The following is a 27089-nucleotide window of genomic DNA, read 5'->3' on the forward strand; positions in this document are numbered from 1 at the left end:
ATAAGCAATTGGATCAACGGTTCGAGTTTGGCAGTCATTTCACTTTTTACTACGAGAAGCCGACGGCAATAGAAAAGTGGCATTTAATGTCGCGCGTTTCATAGGTACTTCAAACGAACGGTTCGTTTTCTACGGCCATTTCAAATTTTCACTGCTACTATCATAGTGCTTATTCCCAAACTTTGGTACCCGTATACTGTAGACCTGCATTGCGAATGTTACACGTGCACACTTTCTCGACATCCACTTAAAGCCAATGAAATAAATGCCACTCGTGGCGCGAGTACTACTATTAGCTGTAACTTAAATTACTGCTTCTGGTAATTTAAATTGTAATCTTTTTAAGTAGTAAACATCCTCATATATTGAAATAATAAACTTGTTAGGTCATATCAAGCCTTAAAGCACTAATAATGATATTCCACAGGAAAAACTACTGGTACTGATATAATGCACGTTAAATAGTGCATTATATGTAGTAAACAAATCTGCCCTCAAAGTTTCTCTTATATATTTTTTTACTACCGCTTCCACCAATTAATATTTCTGTTTTTGTAAATGTGATCAGTTTTTGTTTCTACTTTCCACCGACAGACCCTATCCAAACAAACTGGATATTGCCCACACGAGTATATACAATCTTGAAGTGCTAAATTTCAAGCTGACAATATAACTAATATATGAAAATTTGTTTTACAAAATCTGTTTTCAATCTAATGTGTTAAGACATTACAATCTATATATATAAAGCACAAAAATATGTGTGTCTGTCTGTCTGTTATCTAGCTACTTCTAGGTCGCTGTGCCAATCTCAACCAAACGTTGTGGGATGATAACTTGGAACAAGGAGCATGTTAACAAGGGTTAAAACCCCCTCCATCCACCATTATTGTTGTTATTGAGCATTTATTATCTTTAATGTAACTTAAAGTTAATTACATTCATAGATGGCGCCACAACCTTAATAATTTTTTATAACCTAACAAACGCACAATGTGGGGGAGGGCACACAAACGTCTCATATATCTCAGAGAGTGCGCTAGCACTCTGAATGGAGGAATGCAATGAAAACAAATAGCCACCACTATTGCAGTAATACATAAACTCAGTTTCTACTCCAACAGTCACCATTAAACTAATATGAAAAGCCGTTTCTTGAGTTATACTACTTCCTACTTTAACCTGTGACGTTTCATCTTCGGCCCATAAGACACTTCTGTGGCCAATGGCCTTCAATTAATTAATCACGTGAAACGCTGTGAAAGAACATTATAATCTGGGTGTGGAAAGCGGGTAACAGAAATCACACCTACCGCCATACATTTGGCCGCTACCTCTTCCTACAAAGTTACCCTGATTATCGCACAATGTATACCATGTTTTAAGTATATACATGGTGAGTTCTTACAGCTTATGCAAAACCTTTGGTGAGGTAATAATGATACTGTAATAATATGTTATGTTATAAATAAATTGTGTGAAAATGAGCATTTTTGTGTTATTTATTATAGCATCTAACCCCATATTTTTCTAAGTTCATAACCCGGACAAAGAACGGGTACCTCAGCTTGTATTATATAAAAGCTAATATCTTACTTCGACCAAAATATTGATAGTTGAGCTAAACATTTCATATTGTTGTAAGACAATTTTTAATGTTTTACTTTAGACCTTTGCTGAAGGGAGATCGTTATTTCGATGATGTCAAGAATCTAGTAATTTGGGGCAATAACTAGAGACAAGGAAACACTGTTTATAAATGCGAATACCCAGTTAGTGATGAATAGTGAGTAATGAATGAGAAGTTAATGAGCAGTGAATGGGTATTCGGTGAGTTTATAAGTTCAGTGTCTAAAATGTTGTTCACACTTCTTTGTTAGAAGTGAGACTTATTGATTCTATTCAGTTAGTTACTTGATCGATTAGTAAAGAAATTCTGTACGTGTAAGTAACTTTATTTATGAGTTAGGTGGAGTTACTATTAGACTCGAAAGTTCTGTTGAAATGCTCTTTGTACATTAGATCTACGGATAAAAGTGAAAGTAGCCTGTAGCAACCGTTAAGGAAGAAATAAAGTAATTTGTTATTGTCCCGTGAACTGGATTTCGGATTTGTTTTATCAAACAAGCCAAAAGAACTTGTCCAACAATAGAATAATGTTCCAGCAATATACATACCTGAGTGAACTGATAAAAGGTAGTTTCTATGCAAATTCAGTTAATAAATCTGAATTAAGTGTATTTTAAGTCTGATACATTTTCAATAATATTCTGTGATGCATATATTATATGATACTTATTTTTCAAATATTGTTACGTAAATGCTGTTATCAAAATTTATAGTCAGTGAGAAAATATTTTTCATTGATTCGTAAAAATTACAAAATCTCATTCCAAAATAATCAACGAGACAGAGAGACAAAGACGATAGCAAATAATCCAGATGCAATCACAAAGCAAAATATTCTAATTGTGATTTATACGAACTCTCTGCATTCATGGCTTTAACGATGCAAAGGACGTTGAACAAACCGGTTTCATTCAAAAAAGAGTAAAAATAAAAATATCATAATGTGTAAAACTTAAAGCACATTTGTCTTGCATAGCCAGAAATTGCTAAAGCACAAACAAATAATTGATACCTTGTCAGTAGGCTAGTAAGATTCAAATGAAAATAATGAGATTAGCTTGTAGTTAACCATCTCAAGACATATGAAACTATGGTTAAACTGACATAACAAAGAAGTAAGAATGAATTGTAAGTTATATAATAACAAAACAACATCAAAAAGATAGAAAATCAATGATAAATTACAATCAAACTTCCCTAACAAAAGAACAAGTTGAGATCCAGCTATCTAAATCTATTCCAAAAGACAAAACTGATCTATTAAGTAAGTAACTGTCACAGTATGAAATATGTACTTAACTGAGAATAATGTATTCAATTTACAGATAAGAATATTTTCGTATAGAGATGCTTTTTTCGTGAATAAAATATATTAATGGAAGTTTTAATTTGTTGTTTGTTGCAAGTACATTAGTTGATTGCTAAATACTTATTTAAATTCTGAGAATATTTTGTGGATAGGTGTTTCAGAAGTGAATAAACCTTAACAAAGTTTGACATTATGTGATCATTTCCAATTTAACGTAAATTATTAGCACATCTAAACATATTTTTGTGCTGATTTTTTGTTTATATAAAGAAAAGGTTTTCATAAAATTTCATAAAAGTTATAGATTTGTCACGTTAAGTCTGTAACTAACATCTAGAGGAATGCATTACAAATTTGCAAACTTACTTTTAATGAAAATAAATCTAGTAAAATTTGACGTCAGCCCGTTGCATGCTTTTGACATTACGTATTTTGTTTCAGGCATTCTAATACATATTCATTATTTCATATGATCGACAATAGATTTTGAATTTTGTTCGGATCAGTGTGATTTACGAATGTTAAGTATTCTAGGATGTCATTAAGCAAAATTGAAGTTTCTTTGTTAAATCACTTAGTCCCACTGATAATAAATCTCAATTTTAGAGTTTCTGTGGTGGTTTTAGGTGGCTGAGGTTATTGGTTCCAAACCGTTGGCTCACAGAAACATCCAGTAAAAAAAAAAAGAAATAAAGTTCTTGTGAAAGATACGACTTTCGAGAAATTTATAATTCATACATACGTGTTTATATGTGAAAAGTGTTGCTTCCTTCTTAGTTCATGAAAAGAAATGTGAGCCTTATTACTTTCACCTCAAAGCTTCTTGAAGAAGCTAAGTTAGGAAATGACACTATATGTCTAGATACTCCTAACGGTCCGTAAGGTTTTTACAAAGATTTTGCTGGGCCATGGAGTGAAAAAGATTGGGAACCACAGTCTTATATGATTGATAGTTGGCGTGTCTTAGGAACTATTTGGAATTCTTAACTTTATTTTATTCCTTTATTCTACAAGTTTAACTGAAGTTACTTAAACCTTAGTATGACCAATTATAAGTGGTATTCACACTGCTGGTACTTAAATCAGTATCAGTTTAAGACAAGAACATATTTAACTTCTCTTTTATACGTTATATATATATAACTTTTTCAATTTTCATTTCATCCAACTGAAACTCTTTTCATCTTATGTTCTTCGCAGTTGTTAGACGTCGTTAAAGGTTCTCCATGTAGTTAGTTGAACCAAATCGAAACTATTATACTTTGCTTTGCAGTTTCCTTTAACTGTTCGTTTCTTGTTAGTTTGTGTTAATTGTTGCTGTTTGTTAAATAGTATTGTTTACTTTATAAACCTCAGCAGATCAACATTTTTTTTTCCTTAATATTAACGTACCCTTCTTTAATAATGCAAGCAAAACTATAATGTATACAATATTATTTTAAATTTAAATATGCATACCCACACTTTTTATATAACAAAACGTATAACTTTTCAGGTATTCTAATACACTTTTAGAATATTTTTAAGATCCATTCATAAATTTTGAATTTTGTTTGAATCAGTTTCATTTATGAATGCAGAAGAATCTGGAGTATTATTTCGCGCAAAGCTACTCGAAGACTATCTGCGCTAGTCGTCCCAAACTTAGAAGTCATAGACCAGAGGTAAGACAGCTAGCTAGTTAACACCAACTACTGCCAAGTGTTATGCTACTTTTTTACCAACGAAAAGTGGGATTGACCGTCACGTTTATAACGTTCTCACGGCTGAAAGGACGAGCATCTTTACGAGTTAAGCGCCCTAACCACCAGGTTCGATTAAACAAAATAGAAGTTTCATCGTTAAAACACTTAGTTACTATTGAATTTACTATTAAATATGTTAAAATATCCATCAAATAGATTATTTCAATATTTATCACAAAGCGTTTTAAGACTTCGCAAAGTAATACATAATTTAATAAATAATAATTTTCCTTTATACTTTAGACCTTTTTGTCTATTCAGCTTAAAGCCATGAATTTTTATCGTTTTAAGTCCAAACTGCACAGTATGACATCTGAGCTGTACTAATCGCAGGGATCGGACACTCAATTTTAGTGTTATAAGTCCTTTAGCTTACCGATGCCACCAGGATATGGACATAACTGATGTAGAGAATAGCAGTAATTAGATATTATTTTAGTCATAAGTGCTAGCTAAAATACCTTGATGTTCCCTTTATTATGACTTTTCCACCTAATATCGGGTCTCATCCCATTTTGTTGTAGTGTAGGCACTACATGTCAAAGTATTTCTTGTTCAATTGCAGCCATTCCACTTTTATGCTATTTGAGCTAATTTTTAACAAACAAGTAAAGTACGCAGTGTATTTTTTCAGTAGAAGACTCTTTATACATCAGGACGAAATGCAAAACGTGGTGAGAATACCATAGGATAATACGTTCAGTTGTACTTAAAATGTTACTTGTTTTTGTAAGAGTATCAGAGGACCGACACCATTACATTACATTCAGCAACTTGTACTATCGAAACAACATACACTTTATATCATTTTCCCATACTCATGTTGTACATAATAAGGTGATATTCGATCTACCAAACTATGTTTCAATCATTCATTGTCCACAGTTTTCTCTTTAAGCACTACTGATACCGTGCTTTTCTATTTTCATAAAGCTGCTATATGAAGTTTTGCATAATTTCGTTCGCGTGGCACGGTTGGAGATAACTGAATCCTGACCTCTGTTCGTGGGATCGGTCAACTAGAGCACAATTTGATTATCCGCTGTTCGTGGGATCGGTAACTAGTGCACGGCATGATTGACCGCTGTTCGGGAGATCGGTCAACTAGTGCACAGTATGATTGTCCGCTGCCCGTGGGATCGGTAACTAGTGCACAGTATGATTGACCGCTGTTCGTGGGATCGGTCAATTAGGGCACAGTATGATTGTCCGCTGTCCGTGGGATCGGTCAACTAGGGCACAATTTGATTATCCGCTGTACGTGGGATCGGTAACTAGTGCACGCCATGATTGACCGCTGTTCGTGAGATCGGTCAACTAGGGCACAGTATAATTGTCCGCTGTCCGTGGGATCGGTCAACTAGGACACAATTTGATTATCCGCTGTACGTGGGATCGGTAACTAGTGCACGCCATGATTGACCGGTGTTCGTGAGATCGGTCAACTAGGGCACAGTATGATTGTCCACTGTTCGTGGGATCGGTCAACTATGGCACTGTATGATTATTCGCTGTCCGTGGTATCGGTAACTAGTGCACGGCATGATTGTCTGCTGTTCGTGGGATCGGTCAATTAGGGCACAGTATGATTGTCCGCTGCTCGTGGGATTGGTAACTAGTGCACAGTATGATTGACCGCTGTTCGTGGGATCGGTCAACAATGGCACAGTATGCTTGTCCGCTGCTCGTGGGATTGGTAACTAGTGCACAGTATGATTGACCGCTGTTCGTGGGATCGGTCAACTAGGGCATAGTATCATGTATATTGTACAGTCCAATCATGTGCTCCTTCTGTCTGCTTTTAGCGACTGGCTGCCGTAATTTTTCCTAAAAACAGATGTATTATTTTTCAGTTGTCACTGTTGGTAGAGTCTAGTGACAAATGTCTGAACAATCTGAACAAAGAAACGATCTTTGATAAAAGGCATCCCAACTAAACAGGCACCAATTATCATTCATCTATGAAATGAAAGAGACCATTGTTCTCTCATGTTATCTAGTATACTAACAAAAGTAAGATCATATATTTGAATGGTCCAAACAATTATCTGATATATCATATAATCAGCCCATTTTTAGTTTACAAAATAGACTGCTGTACAAATGTAATAAAACGTGTTTTTTTTTGGTGTAAAAGATGTATTTTATTAAACATAACATCGACTTCTTGATTTTAATATGTTGTCTTTATTAACCTGCTTCTTGTACTCGGAAGGTTTTCTTTAATAAATAAACAATTGTAAGTAGTACTAAAGTTTACAAGTTGCAATGAAATGAAACTAAAACTATCCATGTTTCACAGTGACATATTATTAGAACTACACGACTGAAAAAGAATATAAAAAATAACGAAAACGTATGTTGAAGATTGCAGTGTTTTCCCTAAAGAACGAGTTATTTCATCTTTTATCAGCTACTGCATCATACATGCTTCTAATATCTTACCAGAAGATAGGATATGCTCAAAGGTTTTATGTTTATATGTTTTTACGATATAACCAACTAGTTTTATGCGTTTACGGTATTAATATACATATAACGGATTAATTTTGCAATGTCTCAGTTTTATAACGATTATGTAAGTATGTAATTTTACAGGATTACTACACTAATGGATACACTTATGATCATAAGATCACATTGTTATCTTTATAACGGATTAATTCTGCAATGTCCCAATTTTATAACGATTATATAAGTATGTAATTTTACAGGATTACTACACTAATGGATACACTTATGATCATAAGATCACATTGTTATCTTTATAACGGATTAATTCTGCAATGTCCCAGTTTTATAACGATTATGTAAGTATGTAATTTTACAGGATTACTACACTAATGGATACACTTATGATTATAAGATTACATTGTTATCTTTATAACGTATTAATTCTTTTTTCTACATGTTAAACACATCAATATGCTAAAAACGCACGACCTTATAACCACAAATTCCTGAACTTTTAAGCTCTTCTTATATCCATAGCCCGTTCGTTGAATAATTTCAAAATATTGTAAACTAACAACACACGAGTCGTATATTTTAAGCCTCTTTTGCGTTTTTATAAAATATACATTTATAAGCTATTAGTTACATGCTTTTTTCAGCATTGTTGCATCTATAAATTACTAGTTGTATGTATCCAAAGTATTGCTGAACTTATACCATTCAAATTTATACTTTAAATCATTACTACATTTAATCATCCTTAAGCTTTATTGATTTTAGTGCTGTTGTGCTCGTAACCGATAGTTTTAACTCACTGACATTTGTGTAAAGTGATGTTTTATTTAAGGTATGTACTTACTACATATGAATAAATGAATCTCACTTCCAGAAGAAAGAGATTTACATTTACTGAATTAACTTGATATATTTATTCCTTAAGAGAAGGATCAGCAAAACTGGATTTTAGAAAAATTAGACAAACAGATATCCAGGGTGTCTTACCTATTAGCTAACGAAACTTGTTTTACATTGTCTGTGTAGCAGGACTTTGCTGTATTCAAGTTCAAAGGAACATTCAAGGTTAACCACAAAATTCCTGCAACACTCTTTTTAATATGTGACCATTAGACAGGGCTGTTCTACTCTGTAAACACTATTCACCATTATGAAGACTTGCATTAGAAGTGGTTTATCCGACGCAATGGCCGATAAAAAGGACAGTGAAATATTTTAATTAAATCCGCAACTATCTTAATCATCGTGTATGGTGCAATAATTTTAAAGTGGAGAATAAAAAACAAAACTTATCCATATTTATTAATGTTCATTATCTTTGAAAGAGTTAAAATATTTCATAGGTTGGTTCGTGTTTTGTACACATGTATGATTCACCATCATAAAAAAGTTTACAATGCACTTGAAGTAAGTTTTGATGGAGAGGTGTTTACTTTCATTACAGTAGTTGTTGCTGGATCCAAGCTGCACGAACATGTTCAACAGATACAGCTCGTGTAATGGATTAAAGTTTTTTCTTGTTTCGAGAATGACTGCAGTTCTGAGTAAACTCGAAAACATAAATAACAAGTGCAGATTTGTCAAAGATGGCGGTACTCGTGTGGTTCTACTACAACTAGAGACTAGAGTCAACGTTGATCGATTGCTATTCTGGGTTCCTTTAATGTTTTGCTTCGTTGAATTTCATCATTATAAAATAAAACCCATATTTAAAGTACTAAAATTAAATAATTGCTCGGAAAAATAAAAAATTATGTATTTTTTTGAGTTGGAATTTCAGCTTTTTATCTGAAGAGTCCTAGGATTAAGATAAAACTTCTAAAAGTTAACTCCTAAACCCATCATTATTAAAAGCTAAAGAAGTTAAGCATTCAAAAGATCTTCAACGTGACTTTTACCTATTTAAACGGCTGAAATTTGTGGAAATCACACATAGTAATTATTAACCTACTCAGATTTATATTAGTCTATCGTCAGGACAGTCCGAGGTCTTTTTGCAATGGAAAAAAATCCAATATAAATGCGAATTTCTAAGTTTATTAAAAATCACTACATTTATTTCTTATATGCTTCAAACTGTTTTTCTATGCCATATTAAAAGAGTGGGAATTCACAAACTTGATCAGAAATAGTGGTTTCACGTCAAAACTAAAAATAGTAAATAATAATATTTTAAGAAATCATATTTCACACAAGTGAGGTGTTACCGTAAATGTATATATTGGTTCTGTTAACAGTTGTTCTTCGATTTTCACATATCCCTTACATTATTCCATTGTGTTTATAAATTCACATCTTTAAATAGATGACAGGAATGTGAGCTTTTATTTATCCTAAACTGACACCTTTAAAAGGGTCAAATCTCAATCTCATAAAAACAAGAGTCGTGTTTGTTATAATCCCAATTCTCGTTTTCCTTATAGTGTATAAATTTAATATACTGACGATGATGATAGGTGACTGGTAAATATATCTTATTAATAATGAAGTCCTAACTGAGAAGATACGTTTAGAGAAATATATTCAACGTAAATCAGTAATGTTTTTTTAGAAACACTGTTGCTGGCTTTAAATTTACTTGCTTTGTTTACTTCAACTCGCTGATTATAAGGAATATTTACATGAAAGAAATATTAAAAAAAATCACCTACTGCTATGAAATCAGATAACTTCACAAATATACAAATACCGCTACAGCCTGTTATTGCAGGATGTTTTGGTAATCTCTGAACTTTCGGCGCGTAATAAATCAATACGTCAAATTTCATCATACATCCACCTTTACGTGTTTCCTTAACCCATTTTTTTCCCCCAATTTTCTGTATTGCATTGCCCTGAACATGAAAAATACTTAATTTGCAGTTGACAACAAGCTACTTAAATTAATGAAAGACTTCTGACTAAAATCTGGAGATGACAAAAATAATGAGTTTCTAACTACTTCTGTCAGTAACATAAAAAAGTTTCTGTGATAAATTGGATTTTAACTTTAGGCAAGAATTTCTTAAAACTCAAACTGTTTATTTTAGTTTTTAATTTTGTCCTACACTTCTAAAACCTATTTAATAGAGCAGTGACTTTAAAATTGTGTTTTTATCTTCACTAAATTTAATTCTGTTAAAAATACTTGAAACCTTTTAAGTTTTACTTGCAGGGTATGTACTTAATTTAAAATTATTAATCATTTTTTTTTAATCATAAAACTGGACATATACTACTATGTTTCACGATTATCAATCTTTTATCAACACTTTACGTCGCATTTACAAACCCAGGAACATATACAAACAGATGCACGCATGTACTTTAGTTAGATTAGTTTATAATTTAAGAATGTCGTTAAACTTGAAAGTGTTTTAATTATTGGTATTATCATATAATTACAGCAGTTTACATTAGCGAATTTCTTATTATATCATTCTGTTTTAAAATGTAACAACTTACAAATCGTATAATAAGAATCATCGAAAATAGCTCTCGATCACGTATTTTTGTAGGAATTTGTAGTTTATCACACACCGAAGATAAGAACTCTTAGAACTGAAGACTTCGTTTCTCTCTTCTAAATAGGATTTAATTCATAGTTAGTTTAATGGACAGCAGCGTATCATCGAGTAACAAGAATTAAATAAGCTTGTTCTTGATAATGTAGTAAGCTTTGACAGTAAGTATTTAACATCCTCTTTGAGCCTGTGCTCTATTCTTCAAGAAGAACCAAAAGATTAGAATTTCTAAATCATAAAAACATTGCTTAAAAGAATATCAAAGCATTTTTTATTAACAAATGAAATTTCATAACTCATTAAATAAAATAAGAATTCAAATGTATAAACTGACAAAATGGAATATGATGTGTTTTTTTATTATTATTATTATGAAAATGTTCGGATAATATAAATATTGAAATTCTTACCATGCTATTTTGTATAGTAGTATTGAGACATGGAATATTTAATGAGTTTACTTCAAGCTTACTTGCAGCAACTTGCGAACTGTATACAGTATCAATAATCGAAAACGTTCGTAATAAAACGTTCTATAAAAATTATTAAAGGTCAACCAATAATTACAACATAATCAAATAATTCCATAAGCTCAGAAAGGTCTAACATTAATAAAATATTCGAAAATAATAAAAAGATTCATGATTATAAAAATAACTCTAAATAACTAAACCAAGCTAGGATGATCGAACTGGGATTCAGCACTGTGTCAAACCCTCACTTAAATAACACTGGGTTATTGCTGCCTGAACTATCTAATGTATTGAACAATACTGCTGCATGATAACGAAATAAATAAAGCAATGAAGAATTAACCTATCACACAATTCCATTCAATCTATATTATTCAAAGTTTTATTAAACTAATGATTTATTGTAACAGAGGAAGATGTGTTCAGCATTTGTTATTGCTTTCACATTAGAAGAGTAATAAAACAATATATATAAGAGATGAGTTTACCATTTTATATCACATCCCAAGTTTCCCACTTACAGACTAGTTCACCGTCGTATAGTAAAGCTGAGATCTCGATTTTATGACGATCGTAACTGAGATTGGTAATATTATTAAGCGGAAGAATATGGATGAATAGTTAAAGATTGACATAGAATTGCAGATCAAATACATTTCTTCGTTGATTTCATTTTGTTGTTAAATTAAAGAAATCGTAATGTATTTCGAATAACTTCCAATTTACTTCCGAATCCAGGTCATACATGTGGTTATCATAGGTAATATACTTTCAATTACTTCATCTTTCCTGGATATACCTTCTGTTTTTGTTAGGTTTTATGCACTGCCATGCCCTTCATTGGCTCATTCGCAATTCTAAAAGCTGATAATGATATAAACCTGGTTTCGATATCCGTAGTGGGTACAGCTTACATAGTTCAGTGTGATTAACAGAAAACAAACAAATGTACTTTCATTTTTACTATTTCCTCTGGTATTGATCAACTAGCTTGTTGAGCAATGTTGATCTTGATTTTGCAACATCACTGCTGTTGGAATATATATATGAAAAAGTTTGTTTACAAACCCATGAATGTTGTCATTATATCAGTATTTGTTTTCTCAAATTCTTGATATAAATTACAATTTATTTTTGTGTCTACAGTTGTGGGATGAAACAAGCTTGCGTTGTCCCAGCATCCAGCACTATCTTTGGTGATCCTTGTCCAAGAACAAGGAAGTATTTAGAAGCCCACTACAAATGTATAGCAGGTGAGATATTGCGAGTCAACTTATAAAGTCTGAAAACCTCGTAGAAAACAGTTAAAAATTAACTCCTTAGCCCTACTGATTTGAAAACAAGATAATAATATTCTATAAGGATCGTAAGTAAATGAGATGTAATCTTTGAATTAATCTATGCCTGTTTTACTTTAACGTGTGTTCATCTTATAAAATTAATTCGGTTCTTTACAGTAAGAAATTATATAATTAATCGAAACTTGATATGTGAATTAACTTTCGCCATTTTGGCAATAACTAAACCGCCGAAGAATGAAGTATAAGACAGTTAAGTAATTTGTCGAGTTACAAAATAGGCATTAAAGTTTGGCAGCAAGTCCTTTTGTTTGATTACGCATTACGTTCTTGTCTTACTTTACATAGTATTCTGAAACTGTTCAATAGTATATATACTTGTATTTCTATGTTACAAAATTATAACAAAATCACGAAATTAACAACATTTTAAGATTTAGAAATTTCATATTTCTAAAGTAATTTTATATGCAATTCTTTCACATAATTCAATGTGAAGTTTGTCGAAATTATTGAGTAGCAATTGAATTTTTATTACCTTCTGTACATCATCATGCAAAATGATGGAACGACAAGTTGAAATTTAGAAGATCAGAAGCACTTTGTATTACTATTTCTTTATAATATTAGCTTGTTCCTGAGTTTAGAGGCATTTCTCTATCTTATACGTTTAAAGAAAAATAAACCTTTAAAAAGTGCAGTTTTGTGAAGTATCAAAATAACAAAGTAAAATAACAAATTCAAAGAAAATCATTAAGTAACGTTTAGCTAAGCAGTGTGAAAGACAAAATAAAATACTCTCCAAACTTGTCGAATTCATCTTGTTGTAGTTATATGCTAATTAGCCTGAATCAGAGAGATTGAACGAACAGAAATGGGAGTTAATTAAGCAAGTGAGTCAAGGGCATTTTTCGTAGACTAACTATTGATCCAATTTATCGTTTCTTTTGTTTCGCTTCTGCTGGTGGAGACCTTATCAGACTTTAAGCACCCTAAAGGAGTGAAGTTTAAGCATTTTATTTAATCGATTTTGAGATGTTGTTAAAGGATTAGGGTCGCGAAGAGTGAAACAATACTATTGTAGTTTAAGCAGGAAACACGTGTTTGAACCATCAGATAACCATCATACTATATCTGCTTGACTGACTTACTAAGCCACAAAGTGGAACCTAAGGATGAAACGCCGCTTAAGTTACAGGGAATTAGAGCGTCAAACGTAAGGGTGATACGCAAACCTTTAAGACCCTGGAGATTCAGTTCTTGAACAGTCGCTATTAATCATTTTGTCAATGACAGTACGCTTTTCATATACTTTATGATATGCTATAGCACTGAATAATATTCAGCATATTATCATAGTCTGGTAGAGATTTTCTTGGGTTTTTTTTCAATGTTTTGGGTAAGGAAGCTTATATTTTACATTAAAGTGTAACACTTGATAGCCTCTGGGTCGAGGGTTGTGGCCAAAGTTATTGATTCAGGTTCAGAATAATAGTCATTTGCCGCTTTTTAATTTTTTTCTCTTGGTTAGTTTTAAAATTCTGAAACTGAAGCAAATTATTTATAAAAATAACTAGTTGTCTGAAATATATGTACATATAAAGTTTTTTTGCCTTTGTTTGTTTGCTTGTTGATCTATTTAAATTTCTGCAATATTTAATTTCACACTGCCTTTTATAATACTGGTTATACGTTACACTACGTTTATAAGAGAATTCAACATAACGCTAAATAGGATTGTAATTAGGATGAATTGTAACAATAAGAAATGCGTGATTTTTTGTAATATTTGTGTCTGAAAACTACTATGTGATATGATATAACAAGTGGTGGTCGTATATTCTGGGCGACTATGTTTCATTTAGATTTACCAACTTAGCTTCGGATTGCACTCCCGTGTATTGCAGATTAATTATAAAGAAAACTCTATATTCAAAATTAAATGTTTTAAAAGCTACCTGCCCTGGAGGTATAGTTTCCCAACAGGTTCGCTAAAAGTTATAAGTTATATTTTGGGATGTCAGAATATGGTACGTCCTTCACGGCCATATTATCCTACATATTCAGATCGTTTTTATCTTATTTTTATTTTTCAAGTCAGCATTGATTTTACTCTTCTTTTTTCTTCTCTCTCTCTTCAAGAATACGAGATTGGTGATTTGAATAAAATGTATGTCTGTGTACAGAATATTGCGAGAATCAATGAACGCTGTCCATAACAGATGATGCTTGCAGTAGTCAAATTTAGATATGCTGAGTGTGAATGACAGGGAGCGTATTGAACACTTTCTGTGACAGCTTTTGAAACTTATGTAATATGCCCAAACTTTTCTGAATAAAACGTATGTTTCTTAATGTACCTCTAGTGAAAAAAGGTTACCCTGAATAATTACTTTTTCAGATATAATCATTTTAAGTTTGAGGGTTTTCTTTATAATGGCCTTGTATACGATAGATTGTCGAAAGTACTAGAGTAGAGGCACTTGGGCGATACTGATACTTAATAATGGAGTCCTGTTATCATTTGTGGCTGAATAATAAGCATTGAAACGCTACACTGACAATAGAGTGTAAATGTGGTAGCAATGCAGATCCTAATGGTTGATCAGTTAAAAATTCTGTAAATTAATAATACTTACACTATTTCCGTCTTTTAGAATCAACAACTGTCTCGACAACAACTACTTCAACTACTACTTCAACTACAATAGCAAATCGACCACCAATAATCATACCAGTAACTCACAGTTTTCGGCCTGTTATTCCTTTGTTTCATTCATCTACAACGTCGTCAACGGAAAACACACCATCTTTTAAATCTATATCTACGACAGCGTCCACAGGGATGGGAGCATCACCTCCATCAGTATCAGGTTCAGAATCCTCTTCAAAATCACCTTTGGATATTTATCCAGATAACGGTAATGTGCTCAACATTTTTCATGGTAAAACAACAGTAATCAAAGTCGACCCGCAACATTTTTTAGTCGTATTTACCATCGAATACTGCGGAAAAAATCCAATAAAACGTATGGGAAGAGGGTATATTGTTTTTGTTTTCCAAAACCACCATTATAACGTAAATACTAAAAGTAATTACTTGTGAGAAAAAAAAAAGTGATATATAAGTAACCAAATATTTAAAGATGTCTGAAGGCTTAGATTTAAGCTGCTAATTGGCAGTTTACTTACTTATTACTTATCAATATATCTTAAGCATATTTCTATTGCTTTTGACAGGTGATGATCTATACCAATGCTAATAGACTATGAAATATTAAATGATGAAATCAATTCAATTATAAAGTAATTGTAATGCTAACATTTGTGGTTCGATAACCACAATAGGCAGATAAAACGTTAAAGATAAAAATATTAACATAAAGATGACTCAACAGAGAATTCGGTGTAGTTTAAATTGAACACTTCCTAAATTATGAGAAAAGTAAACTTGTGTTTAGGTAAAATCCCTTTAGAAGTAAAGTTCTTCGTAAAGGGGTTTATTCAGGCGTGACTGTTTTTCATTTAGTCGTTATTATAGGGTGATCCTAAGTGAATAAAGTTCTATGATAGTATCAAACAAACTTTATGATATTCACAGTCATTATTTTATTCAGTCATTAAGTTTGAATAGTCTCTAATTTCTTTCCATCTTGCTGCCAGTACAACTTGAGTATCATAAAAATGATGTTACTTGCGTTATCTAAGATGTTTCTGTGTATTATTGTGACCAATTTATATCGATAATTTTCCACAGATCGTGAAGGCATGTACAACCCTTCAAGATCAGTGGAAACAACAGATCCAAGTCTGAACTCTTGTCCACCAACCGTGTCCAGAAACATATCGTGGAGTTGGACGAGGGGAGGGCAGGATGCCATTGAACCTTGTCCCAGGGGGTCTATTGGTAGGAAAGACTGTAATGTTTTTGGAATTGGACATTAATATTTGTTTCAGACGTTCGGTAGTTATGAAATATTACAATTGTTTTAATTTTTTACGAAGAAACTTATTTCTGCTTGTAGTGGGAAAAATTTATCATAACTTAAAACCAAATCATGAAAAATAGGCTTTATCAGTAATGGTACCGTCGTTTTTAAATTTTTATAGATAATGCTATGTTTCAGAAGTGTTGTAAAAGTATGATTTTTGTCATTTATATGCATAATTCTAGGAAACTCAAACTCGCCAAACTTATTTTAAATTTCAATAGGTTTAACCCTTTTTTATAAAGCTTATAATAAGATTTTTGTATAGTAAAACTTATTATAACTAATAAACTTTGTTTTATACTGGGTACATAGAGTGGAGCTTACGGATTTGCACATGTTAATAGTGTAATGGCGCCACAGGTGTTTAGCGTCTGTACATGTTTAGTTCATGGCGAGTTTCCGATCACCACGATTAGCTAATAATTGAAGGAACATAACATTTACTTTTCTTTTGGCGAAATTATTAAACGACTTAGAATTAAAAAATGCTACATTTCAAAGAAGTCTTCAAACCAGTTTGAAACAACGCTTTATCATTCGTGAAGTGAAAGCTGAAATATCCAATGGGAACCCTCCGATCCAACTTCATATAAATTTCAATGTAAATATTATAGTTGTGTTAATTAGTAGGAAGCAAGCAAAAAATGTACAGTTTACATGTTATGGGTGTGTTTAGTAGCAGATACCAAGCAAAATATTTAATTATAAGTGCCACTGTTATATTTACAGGTTGATGCTAAGCAGGAAATCTACAGTGTGGTTGTTACTGAACTTACTGGCAAATAACAAGTAGAAAATATATTTAAAGTGCAAATTTACTGAAGGATATGAGGCACAAAATTTAGAGTGTAAATGTTACTGGTGGATTTACTGGAGGATAAGAAACACAAAATTTGCTGTTACTAACGTGTATAATAGTGGAGAACGAACAGGACAATTGTCAAAATAGGATGGAAACAAATCATTTTGCTCTGCTGAAATCACAGAGTAAATAACTCCTCCAGAAAGAACAACAAACTTCAAAATAGGAACTATGATGATCTAGTCCTGTGTATTATAGTTTCTGGTTACCACAACGAACTTAAAAAAGTTGATTTTTCAGAACTTGAAAAAAAAAACAGAAAATATATAAACATGCCATTCTGTTTTTCTAAGTTTTAAAAGCTACAGGCCTGGAAATTAAAAAAATCATATCACATTGCTTCCTTGTAAACGTACAGTATGGAAACACAAAAATATTCACAGAAATTAGTAACCTTTCTTAAGTTGTAAACATCACAGTCTCAACTCGAAATATTACACTCTATTCTCTCTTTAATGTTACTTGAAGTAACAGAATTGTTCAGAATGTTTAATATATTTATTTTGATTGTTCTTCATTATTATTATACTTTTATTGTTGAAGTTATTTTGTAGTGCTAGCTTAATATATGGTTTTAGGACTAATCTAACTCTACTATACTGGCTGAGTCTTGAGAAAGTAAAATAGTACTGGGCTTACATCTGAAAATATCGTTAACAACATGACCCCTAACTTCATTAGATAAGAACCAAAAAGAAAAAAAAACTAGATATGCAAAATTATTCTTCTTGGAAAATCATAAGGTATTTGTATCGATTTCATAATTTTCTTAAACTTGGGTTACTTGACCCCTATTTTTTTTTCTGCGGGCGCCCGTGGTAAGAATGTAAGAAGAGTATATCTAATTAGCTATATTCATTACCGAATTGGTGGTTATTTTTTATCCAAGTTGCTAGCTTGTTCTGATCGGCATTTAATATCAAGTAGAAAAACACAAACCATGATACAATATTACATTTCTGTCTTATGTATTCTACATAATTTCCTCCTAACATTTAGATCCATTTGTTATTCATACAGTGACTGCCACGTTAAGGAGTCTCTTCATGCATATCCACACACTTATATATTTCATTTACTTTCATATTAGCCTAGAGCCCAAAAAAGTAATTACAGAAGAATTAAGTTACTTTGAGACTGATAATGAGAACACTTATAAGTAATATCTACAAGTTATACTCATTTCTATCAATTCATTTTACCAAAATAATAATTTAACCCTCGGCTATAAACATTTTTTTTTTTACCATTTATATAGCTTGACATGTAAGGTTTGTAGTTACTGATTAATCTCTCTCTTCTTCTTCTTCATCAACATATTCAAAGCAATGAGCTCGGACTGGGTGCCAGACTTGAACGAGAACTCCCATGTGATTTCCAATGTGTGGTGAAGAACCTTGTCAAGGCCAGGGAAGATATAGAATCAACCACTGGTTTGCACGACAAAATATTGCAGGATGAGCTGTCACTAACATTTCTCAAGAACAACGATTGCCTTGTCAAATTCAGCAGGAAGTTACATGACAGAAAACTTGCATTCACTGGTAAAACCAGTAAACTGTAGCTTCAGTACATGTCATTGGTGGACATAGTGAAACGTTTCCTGAAAGCAGAGAGAACAGGAAACTAGCTTTTGCATTTGGCTGCTGTACAAGAGATGCTATCATATTTAGCCGCTGCTGGACACAACCTTTACATAAAATCTATTTATCTCTACCTGCAACTGATGAACCAACTTGAAAAGACCCATCCTGATGATCACAAAAGCATCAAGAACGGACACCACGTTGTTTGACGTAGCAACAGATACTGGCTGGCCTATCATCTGACTTAACTATTGAGCAGACTCTGATGCGAAGTGTGAAAACAACTAGGAGATTACTACGTGCAAGAGGAATGACCGAGTCACATCGTGCCAGCTGGCTCCTGTCCATGCCGGTATGTGCTGAAATGACCAATGTGATGCAAGAAGCCATAGGAACACACCGATGTACGAGCAACCTACACTTAGAGATGAGAACCACAAAAACGTCAAAGGACACCGATAACAGATGTATATCCTTTCATACCTCCTGGAAGAAACACATTTGCTGCAGAACCCACCCTCAAAAATATTTTGACTGGTTTTGTTGATGATGTATCTGCAAATGCATTATTTCGAGATTATGCAAAGTCGCAGAAAGGCATAACTCCCGTCCACGTTAGAGGGGGTTCGTAAGAACTTAAAACAGCAGAACAGAAATTCTTTTATGATTTGTTTAGGGGCATGTTATATTTTGGCATAGGGTCACCAGAATATACGTGAAATAGACTAATATGTGATGTGTTAGAGTGTGTTTGTTTGTTTTTGAAGCTAAGCACAAAGCTACACAATGGGCTATCTGTGCTCTGCCCACCACGGGTATCAAAACCCGGATTCTAGCGTTGTAAGTCCGCAGACATATCGCTGTGCTACTGGGGGGCGTGTGTTAGAGAAATTAATATTTTATATGAAGATATGTAATCAAACATTGGTTTCCAAGTATATAAATAAAAACAAAGATCTCTCCGACTGTTAAAGGAGGATGATAATAGGTTCTCGTCTGGCTTTTAAAGACATCTGTCATTTTAATAAGGTTTATCAACAGTAGCAAGCTGCTTCTAATACAAACTGCAACTACCAGCTTCTGGTGACTCTCCAAGAGAAATGAAGTTTGGAAAAGTTTGTAAACCTTAATAATCGTAGACTGTGTTCCAACTGACTACGCAAAGTTTGTCCGGATTCGAAAATCTGGACTGTAAAAACAGTTGAAAGAACTAACATAAGTTAGTATAGAATCAATCTAAGAGATAGCTTATCTCAGATGCAAATGAAAAGTCATGACTTTGGTGGTGTTTAAAGCACTAACTGTGGACAGTAATTGACGAGAATCATGTGATGTCGCCTGATGAGACGGGATTCATCCCTTTTCTTTATTGATGTTAGAGAAAAATAGAGAGGATACAACACTAGGTGCTTGGTCGTATTTGTGTTACTTTCATATTGCAAGCTGCTGACTGCTGCTTCTAGTTTAATAGTACGAGGATAGTTATTTTGGCTGGGTTCAGATCCTTTGAATTATTTAGAATGGAAAATATTATTCAAAGTTTACCTTCTTCTGTTTCTACGCATGAACAAAATAAAATTGATCAAAGCGGCAATGTCAACCACTTTTAATTTCTTAAAAAAGTAAAGTCAAAACAGGTTGTTCTGGGATTATTCATTGTAACGAAAGTCTTCAGTGCAAAACTTTGTTTATCATTTAAGTTTTATAACACTCCAATAAAATAATTGATCATATTCTACGTTTATAATTCCTGTAAACCAGGTCGAGCCAAATGGTTTTGTGTGGACGCAGTTAGCACAGTATACTGGAGCGGTACCTCACCTGATCTAAGTGAGTGTCAGTCACCCTGGGCAGAGAGTCTAGAAGGGAGAGTAAGTATTCTAAATAAGAACTTTCACTATTTTTTTGTGTAGATCTCTCTTCCACAAAGGAGTCAAACTATTCTTGCTGGATTTAATGGATTTATTGCCTAAATGTGATTGCAGCTAGATCTTGTATTAGTTTTACATCGACTATAGCATACAGAACAAATAGTTTTGGAAATTTATTACTGTCTTTTCTACTGAAGGTTGATGTACTGGAGGTTTGCTAAGCTTAAAAACCAAGATTTACGAAAATAAAGTGTTTGAAAAGCATCTACAAATCGAGTGCATAAATAAATAAATATATATATATATATATAAGTTTTAACTCGTAACAAGTAGTCAACTCGAATGTAGTGTTGATTGAAAACAAACAAATATAGTATTTGCCAATCGACACTAAATTCGAGTTTAGAAAAAGACAGACAACCAGCTAAAAAAGGCGTCACGCATAAAGGATAAACAAGTAAACTAAGGTGCAAATTACGGTATGGTAAAGGTAAAATGAATTGCAGTAAAAGAGATATCTTAGGGTGTAGGACTTAAACAGCGGGTGAGATTTAACCTCTATTCACAATCTTCACTTGTGAAACGAAATTATAACTCAAAATAGAACTAAATTAATAATAAAAATGTCTGACATTTGAAACTACCCTCTGCAGGCAGATGTGGAAAGATAGTTTTTCCTAATGTAACAGAAAAATAGGAAAAGAGAAGTAAAACATAAATTAACAATCCAGGACCACTGAAGGTGATTAATAAAGCGTTTCTCCTAAAATTGACATTTCAGCTGCTATATAATAAAATTCACATAACTGTAAAAACAGTATAATAAAATATAAGATGCCCAAATTTATTTGTTTGTCATAAACAGGAAGCTGCACAATGAACTATTAGAGTTGTGCCCATCACGGGGATCGAACCCTCAATTTTAGAGTTGATGCTGAGCCACAAAGGAGCAGAATGTCTTGGTTCAAGTTACTAGGATTAAAATGAAAAAACTTACCATCCAAATCTCAAACACGAAGAAATGTATCCAATAAAACAAACGAGTGGTGATTTAATTTATTAACTATATTTTATCTGGTTCGCTTTCTGGGAACGTCACAACTAAACAAATAAAAATGTAATTCCGAGAAACGTTTTAAGGAAATTTCATTGTGCAGTTACTAAGACGGAGAATTGTTAGTTATTGTTAGATTATGTTATATTTTGGTATTGTAATTCATATATATGTAATAATTTTTTCTCACTTACATTTATGTTTTCGAATTTTTAGGAAATTTAAGCTGTGGTTGAGTATCTTACAGTTTTTAAGGTAAAACCAAAGAGCAGTTATGAAAGTTTTTATCCACACAAAAATAATAAAGAGAAGAATAAATCCAAAAGAGACGAAAATTATGTTTCACTCTTGTATATTTACTCATACCTAAATTGTTTGTTATGTGCAATATTAATATTCCATTTGCCATTCAATATGTAAACCGACAGAAACTTAAAAAGGTATAAATACAACACTTCAGGAATTAATACTACTACTTTGAACATCACAAGAACAATAAAAAGTCTGCCATGGAATGATATAGAGCACCAAACATGTATAAAAAAATCCTTTCTTAAAAATTATTTATTGTAGGTAAAGTGGGAGATACGTATACAAAATATTCAGTTTAATTTGGACGTAAATGGAATATTTTGATCCATAATGGCTTAATTAAATCTCTGGAGGATGAAGAAGATTGGATCTCTTAGAAGTATGGAATGTATGTCACATTTTTAAACGATTAAAAATGTTTTATCGAAGCCTAAATATTATGCTACATTATCCTCTTGATAATACTTTTCACCTATTCCGAAAAAATGCAACAATAACTAAACTTTGCTTATTATAAACTTCTACAGTAGCAAACTGAAATATTACTCTATTTTAGCTTAGAATGTTAATTCAAAATCAGTCATCTATTTTCCTTTGTTAATTATTTTAAGCTCTCAGATTTTCCAGGGTTTTGATGTCATTTATTTTTATTTTTTCAAATGCACGGAAACACTTTTGTCCATGTGCAACGTAAATCTTTTTTTGTGTGTGTGGGTGGGGGGGGGGGGGAAGGAGAATTTAAAAAAAGTTACTCGAGAAAAATAGTAAAATCAAAACAAGCAAGACTAAAAAAAATAAAAAAATATGAACTTGCTAGAAAAATACCGGTTCATTGGTTAATTACGTTTGGTCCAAAAAAAATAATAAAACGGTTTCAGATTGACGGAGGAGAATCTGTCGTCAGTATTGGAACTGAACTTGCGGTTATTATCCGCACCAAACCTCTCTACGGAGGCGATATCACACAGACTCTAACCATCCTTCACCGGCTTGTGTCCAGAATGGAGGACAGAGTTCAAGACATCGTAGATGATAAACAAAAATACAGAGTGATCCTAGAGATGCTACACGTGAGTAGTTGTTTAATTAACAAAATATTTTTGTTAAGGAAAAAGACAGAGATGTTACGCATTAGCTATTTTTTAATATTACACGTGAAAATTTTACTTAAAAAGGAAATAGGGAGCAAATAAGTCATCTGTTTGTTTAAGAAATACAGTTCAATTTGAAAAAGAGAAAGACATATATTTCTTTTTAATGAAGCCATTACATATATTTCATTGGACAAATAAATGTTTACTTTCATAACCTACTTTGTATTAGAAAAGGCCCGGCATGGCCAGGTGGTTAGGGCGCTCGGCTCGTAATCTGTGGGTCGCGGGTTCGAATCCCCGTCACACCAAACATGCTCGCCCTTTCAGCCGTGAGGGCGTTATAATGTGACGGTCAATCCCACTATTCGTTGGTAAAAGTGTAGCCCAAGAGTTAGCGGTGGGTGGTGATGACTAGCTGCCTTCCCTCTAGTCTTTACACTGCTAAATTAGGGACGGCTAGCGCAGATAGCCCTCGTGTAGCTTTGCGCGAAATTCAAAACAAACAAGTATTAGAAAAAAATGCATATAACATAGAACCTGCATCTAGAAGAGATCCTTATATAATGAAAACAGTCAACATTTTTAAAGCTTAATACATTCATACATGAATTATAAATATGGTAATAACATGACTACAAAGCCTTTCAAAACGTTTTAAATGAACTTAAAGTAATTTAGTAATCTTCGCTTTAACTAAATATCATTTTAAATTGTCACTCCAGCATTGTCTTGTCGTATTATCTTATATTAACAGATCTCCTTTTGATAGTGATTATTTATTTTTATTCGTATTGTCAGGGCAGTTAGAATTCTCAAAAGTCTGGAGAAACAAAACCAAAAAATGAGCAACAGCACACAACCTATTACAATTCAGTTCTTTATTTCAAGTAATACAGTTATCGTAGCATATACAAAAGTAATTTTCTAGTGTGTGAGGAAAACTATATTACGCACCTAATCAGTAGGGACTGAGATTCAAGTTCCGGCCACCTGCTCTGTCAGAAAAAAAAACACAGGTTGCGTCCATGTATTTGAGCATTCTCAATAGAAAAAGTGTGATTGGATATTGGTTCAAGTGTTTTTTTACTGAATGATTCAGATTGAACTCATGTTGTATTTTCTGTCAATAGAGAAACATGTTGAAATACCTTTTACCGCTTCTGTCAGTAGAGAAACATGTTTAAATACCTTTTACCTCTTATGTCAGTAAAAAACATGTTTAAATAACTCTTACCTCTTATGTCAGTAAAAGACATGTTTAAATACCTCTTACCTCTCTTGTCAGTAGAGAAACATGTTTAAATACCTCTTACCTCTCCTGTCAGTAGAAAAACATGTTTAAATACCTCTTACCTCTCCTGTCAGTAGAGAAACATGTTCAAATATCTCTTACCTCTTCCGTGAATAGAGAAACATGTTCAAGTATTTCTTACCTTTTCTGTCAGTAGAGATAGTGATCGAATCTCAATTAGTTGGGACGCAAGTCCTAGTTTCATTCCAGTGACCAATCAGTCAATAGATCTTACAAACTCTATCCATCCATATGTTTTGTCAACAAACACCGGTGGTTCTAGGTCTAGTTACATGTCATCTAACTCAAGACGGATATTAATACCATGTTCGTGAAGTTCGTCATAGAAATAATGCTTTAAGTTTTCCTTATATATTTTGTTTCAGAGATTTAATTTCAATTCTGAATGAGTTTACGTCATAGTAAAGAGGATCAAATCCTTTTCACGTACCCTTTTATTATGAACATTAAATGAAGTCATGGTAACGTGTTTTATCGGTAGAGAATTTTTTTTAGCCTTATTCCCACACATTCTATCAGCGATAATACAATTTTAACTGCCATTAATGTAACATATTCGAATCACACTGAAGTAAATACGTAATTTAAAGTCCAATTCTTGTCTAAATTCAATTTAATCTATATTTTGGGTTATTTCAATGGTTTTAAGGTGTTGTTCATTAATACTAACACAGTTTTTCAATAACACTTGCTTTATAGAAACCTTATTATGATAATTACCATAGTTTCTTGTATTACTGATACATCGTTACAGTCTGTACAATCAGTAGCCAGTAGCCTCCTGGAGGATTTCCAGCACCAAGCCTGGCGAGATATGTCAATCCTTCAACAACGTTTCGCAGCCTCCGCTTTGATCCAAAGACTGGAACAGAACACGTGGTTACTTGCCAATACACATTCCTTCGGAAAGCGATGGAGTCACGCAGAGAAAAATATCTGTAAATGAAGTTTAAACTTTTTTTTTATTCTGTGAAAAATTATACTTAGCTGCTAATAGATAATAATATCTACTGAACGAACAGTCGGTTGTGAGATGTTTAATTTCCCATGGCTGGTATAACTTCAAGTAATGAAGAATAAAATGATCATGATCCCGTCTAACAGCTGTGATTATCTAAATGATAACTAAAAAACTTGCCCAGGAAATGAACATGAGATTTAGTCCAAGAATGTTTTTCAGAGAGCTAGACTTTTCATGCTTCTGAAGTAAATTTAATATACCCTTTGTGACTTTTGCCTAACAGAATAATTTGAATATATATATATAAACGAAAATTGTATTAATGATCATTACTTGGTGGCCACTTTTCTTTTGGATATTTTTGCACGTTATTTAAGCAGCACATACTGGATTTACACCTTTTTAAACCTTTCGTTGCTTCACTTTCAACAATCGTATATATAACAATAAATTGTGTTGAATAAATGTAATTATGAGCTTACTATTGTAAGTTATATGACAAAATTGAACAATATTCTTTTAGTTACATTTTTCTTAATGATAGTTTTATAAGTTTTTGTGATTATAAATCTACTGAAACCTTTGAATTACTTTCAGTAAATTTCTTGTGACAAGTTCACTATTACAAAACGTTTCTAGTAATATACATCTCTTTATTAACTTTCCTAAGAGCAATCTGTTCAATCATCCTTTACATCTCTATATTAACTTTCCTAAGTGCAATCTGTTTAGTCATCATTTGCATCTCTTTATTAACATTCATAAGTTATTCTATCGTTATCACCTCTTTTATTAACGTTTCTAATCAGTGGTTATCTGTCATTATTTAGACCTGTTTATTGACATTTTATCATCTATATTTGTTAATTAACTTCTGTAAGTGTAGCCTGTTCATGCACACATATACACTGAGTGGTCACAAGTAAATAGGCACCTAATTTTTCGCCATTTAACTGATTTATGCTAACTAATTTGTGTTCACTGGCACTATATAAATGAAAATGGTCCGCACACTAATTATCTTGTGCTGCAAAATGCCTAGAACTCAAGGTTCTCTCGAATTGTCAGATTTTATAGAGGAAGGATAGTTGGTCAAGCAGGTGGTGGAATAAGTCAGCGGCAAATTTCGCAGAATTTGGGAATCCCGCTTTCGACAGTCAACAGAATCATCGTGCAGTTCAGGAAACACGGCAAGGAAACATCTGAGCAGCGTTCAGGTCGTCCTGGTCCATCGGAAAGGAAAAAAGGGCTGTCAAGAGGAGCATTGAAATGGATCCCAGATTAACGTCTGCAGAAGTGACCAAAGTTGGTGGGATGAGCCCGAAATCTGTTCAACGGATTCTCCACAGATTAGGTTATCGTTGCAGAGCAGCTAAACAGAAGCCCTTATTAAGACCTGCTAACATAGTCAAACGAAAGAAGTGGGCAAGTGATATGATGACCAAGCCTCTGGACTTTAGGAAGACCATATTGTTCTCAGACGATTCAAGATTCGCTCAATTTTCGGATATGGGTATGGAGAATGCCTCACCAAGAGTTTTGGCTCAACAGATTGCAGCCAACTGTGAAACATGGTGATTTCAGCGTGATGGTTTGGGGAGCTGTTTGGGTTGGTGAGG

The 27089-nt window shown here is 32.9% G+C and overlaps 1 protein-coding gene across 2 annotated transcripts in view; it reads left to right on the forward strand.

Moving 5' to 3' along the window:
* Positions 1-27089, forward strand: part of LOC111086552 (latrophilin Cirl-like) — a 106533-nt gene that overhangs the window by 54825 nt on the left and 24619 nt on the right. For both annotated transcript variants that reach the window (XM_022389787.1, XM_022389794.1), the window contains exons 4-9: positions 12275-12381; positions 15084-15347; positions 16184-16333; positions 20628-20737; positions 22982-23173; positions 25264-25447. In XM_022389787.1, the coding sequence (XP_022245495.1) occupies positions 12275-12381; positions 15084-15347; positions 16184-16333; positions 20628-20737; positions 22982-23173; positions 25264-25447 (1007 nt within the window). The remainder of the gene's footprint in view (positions 1-12274; positions 12382-15083; positions 15348-16183; positions 16334-20627; positions 20738-22981; positions 23174-25263; positions 25448-27089) is intronic.

The sequence above is a fragment of the Limulus polyphemus genome, unplaced genomic scaffold (assembly GCF_000517525.1).
Source record: "Limulus polyphemus unplaced genomic scaffold, Limulus_polyphemus-2.1.2 Scaffold45, whole genome shotgun sequence".
Taxonomy (NCBI): Eukaryota; Metazoa; Arthropoda; class Merostomata; order Xiphosura; family Limulidae; genus Limulus; species Limulus polyphemus.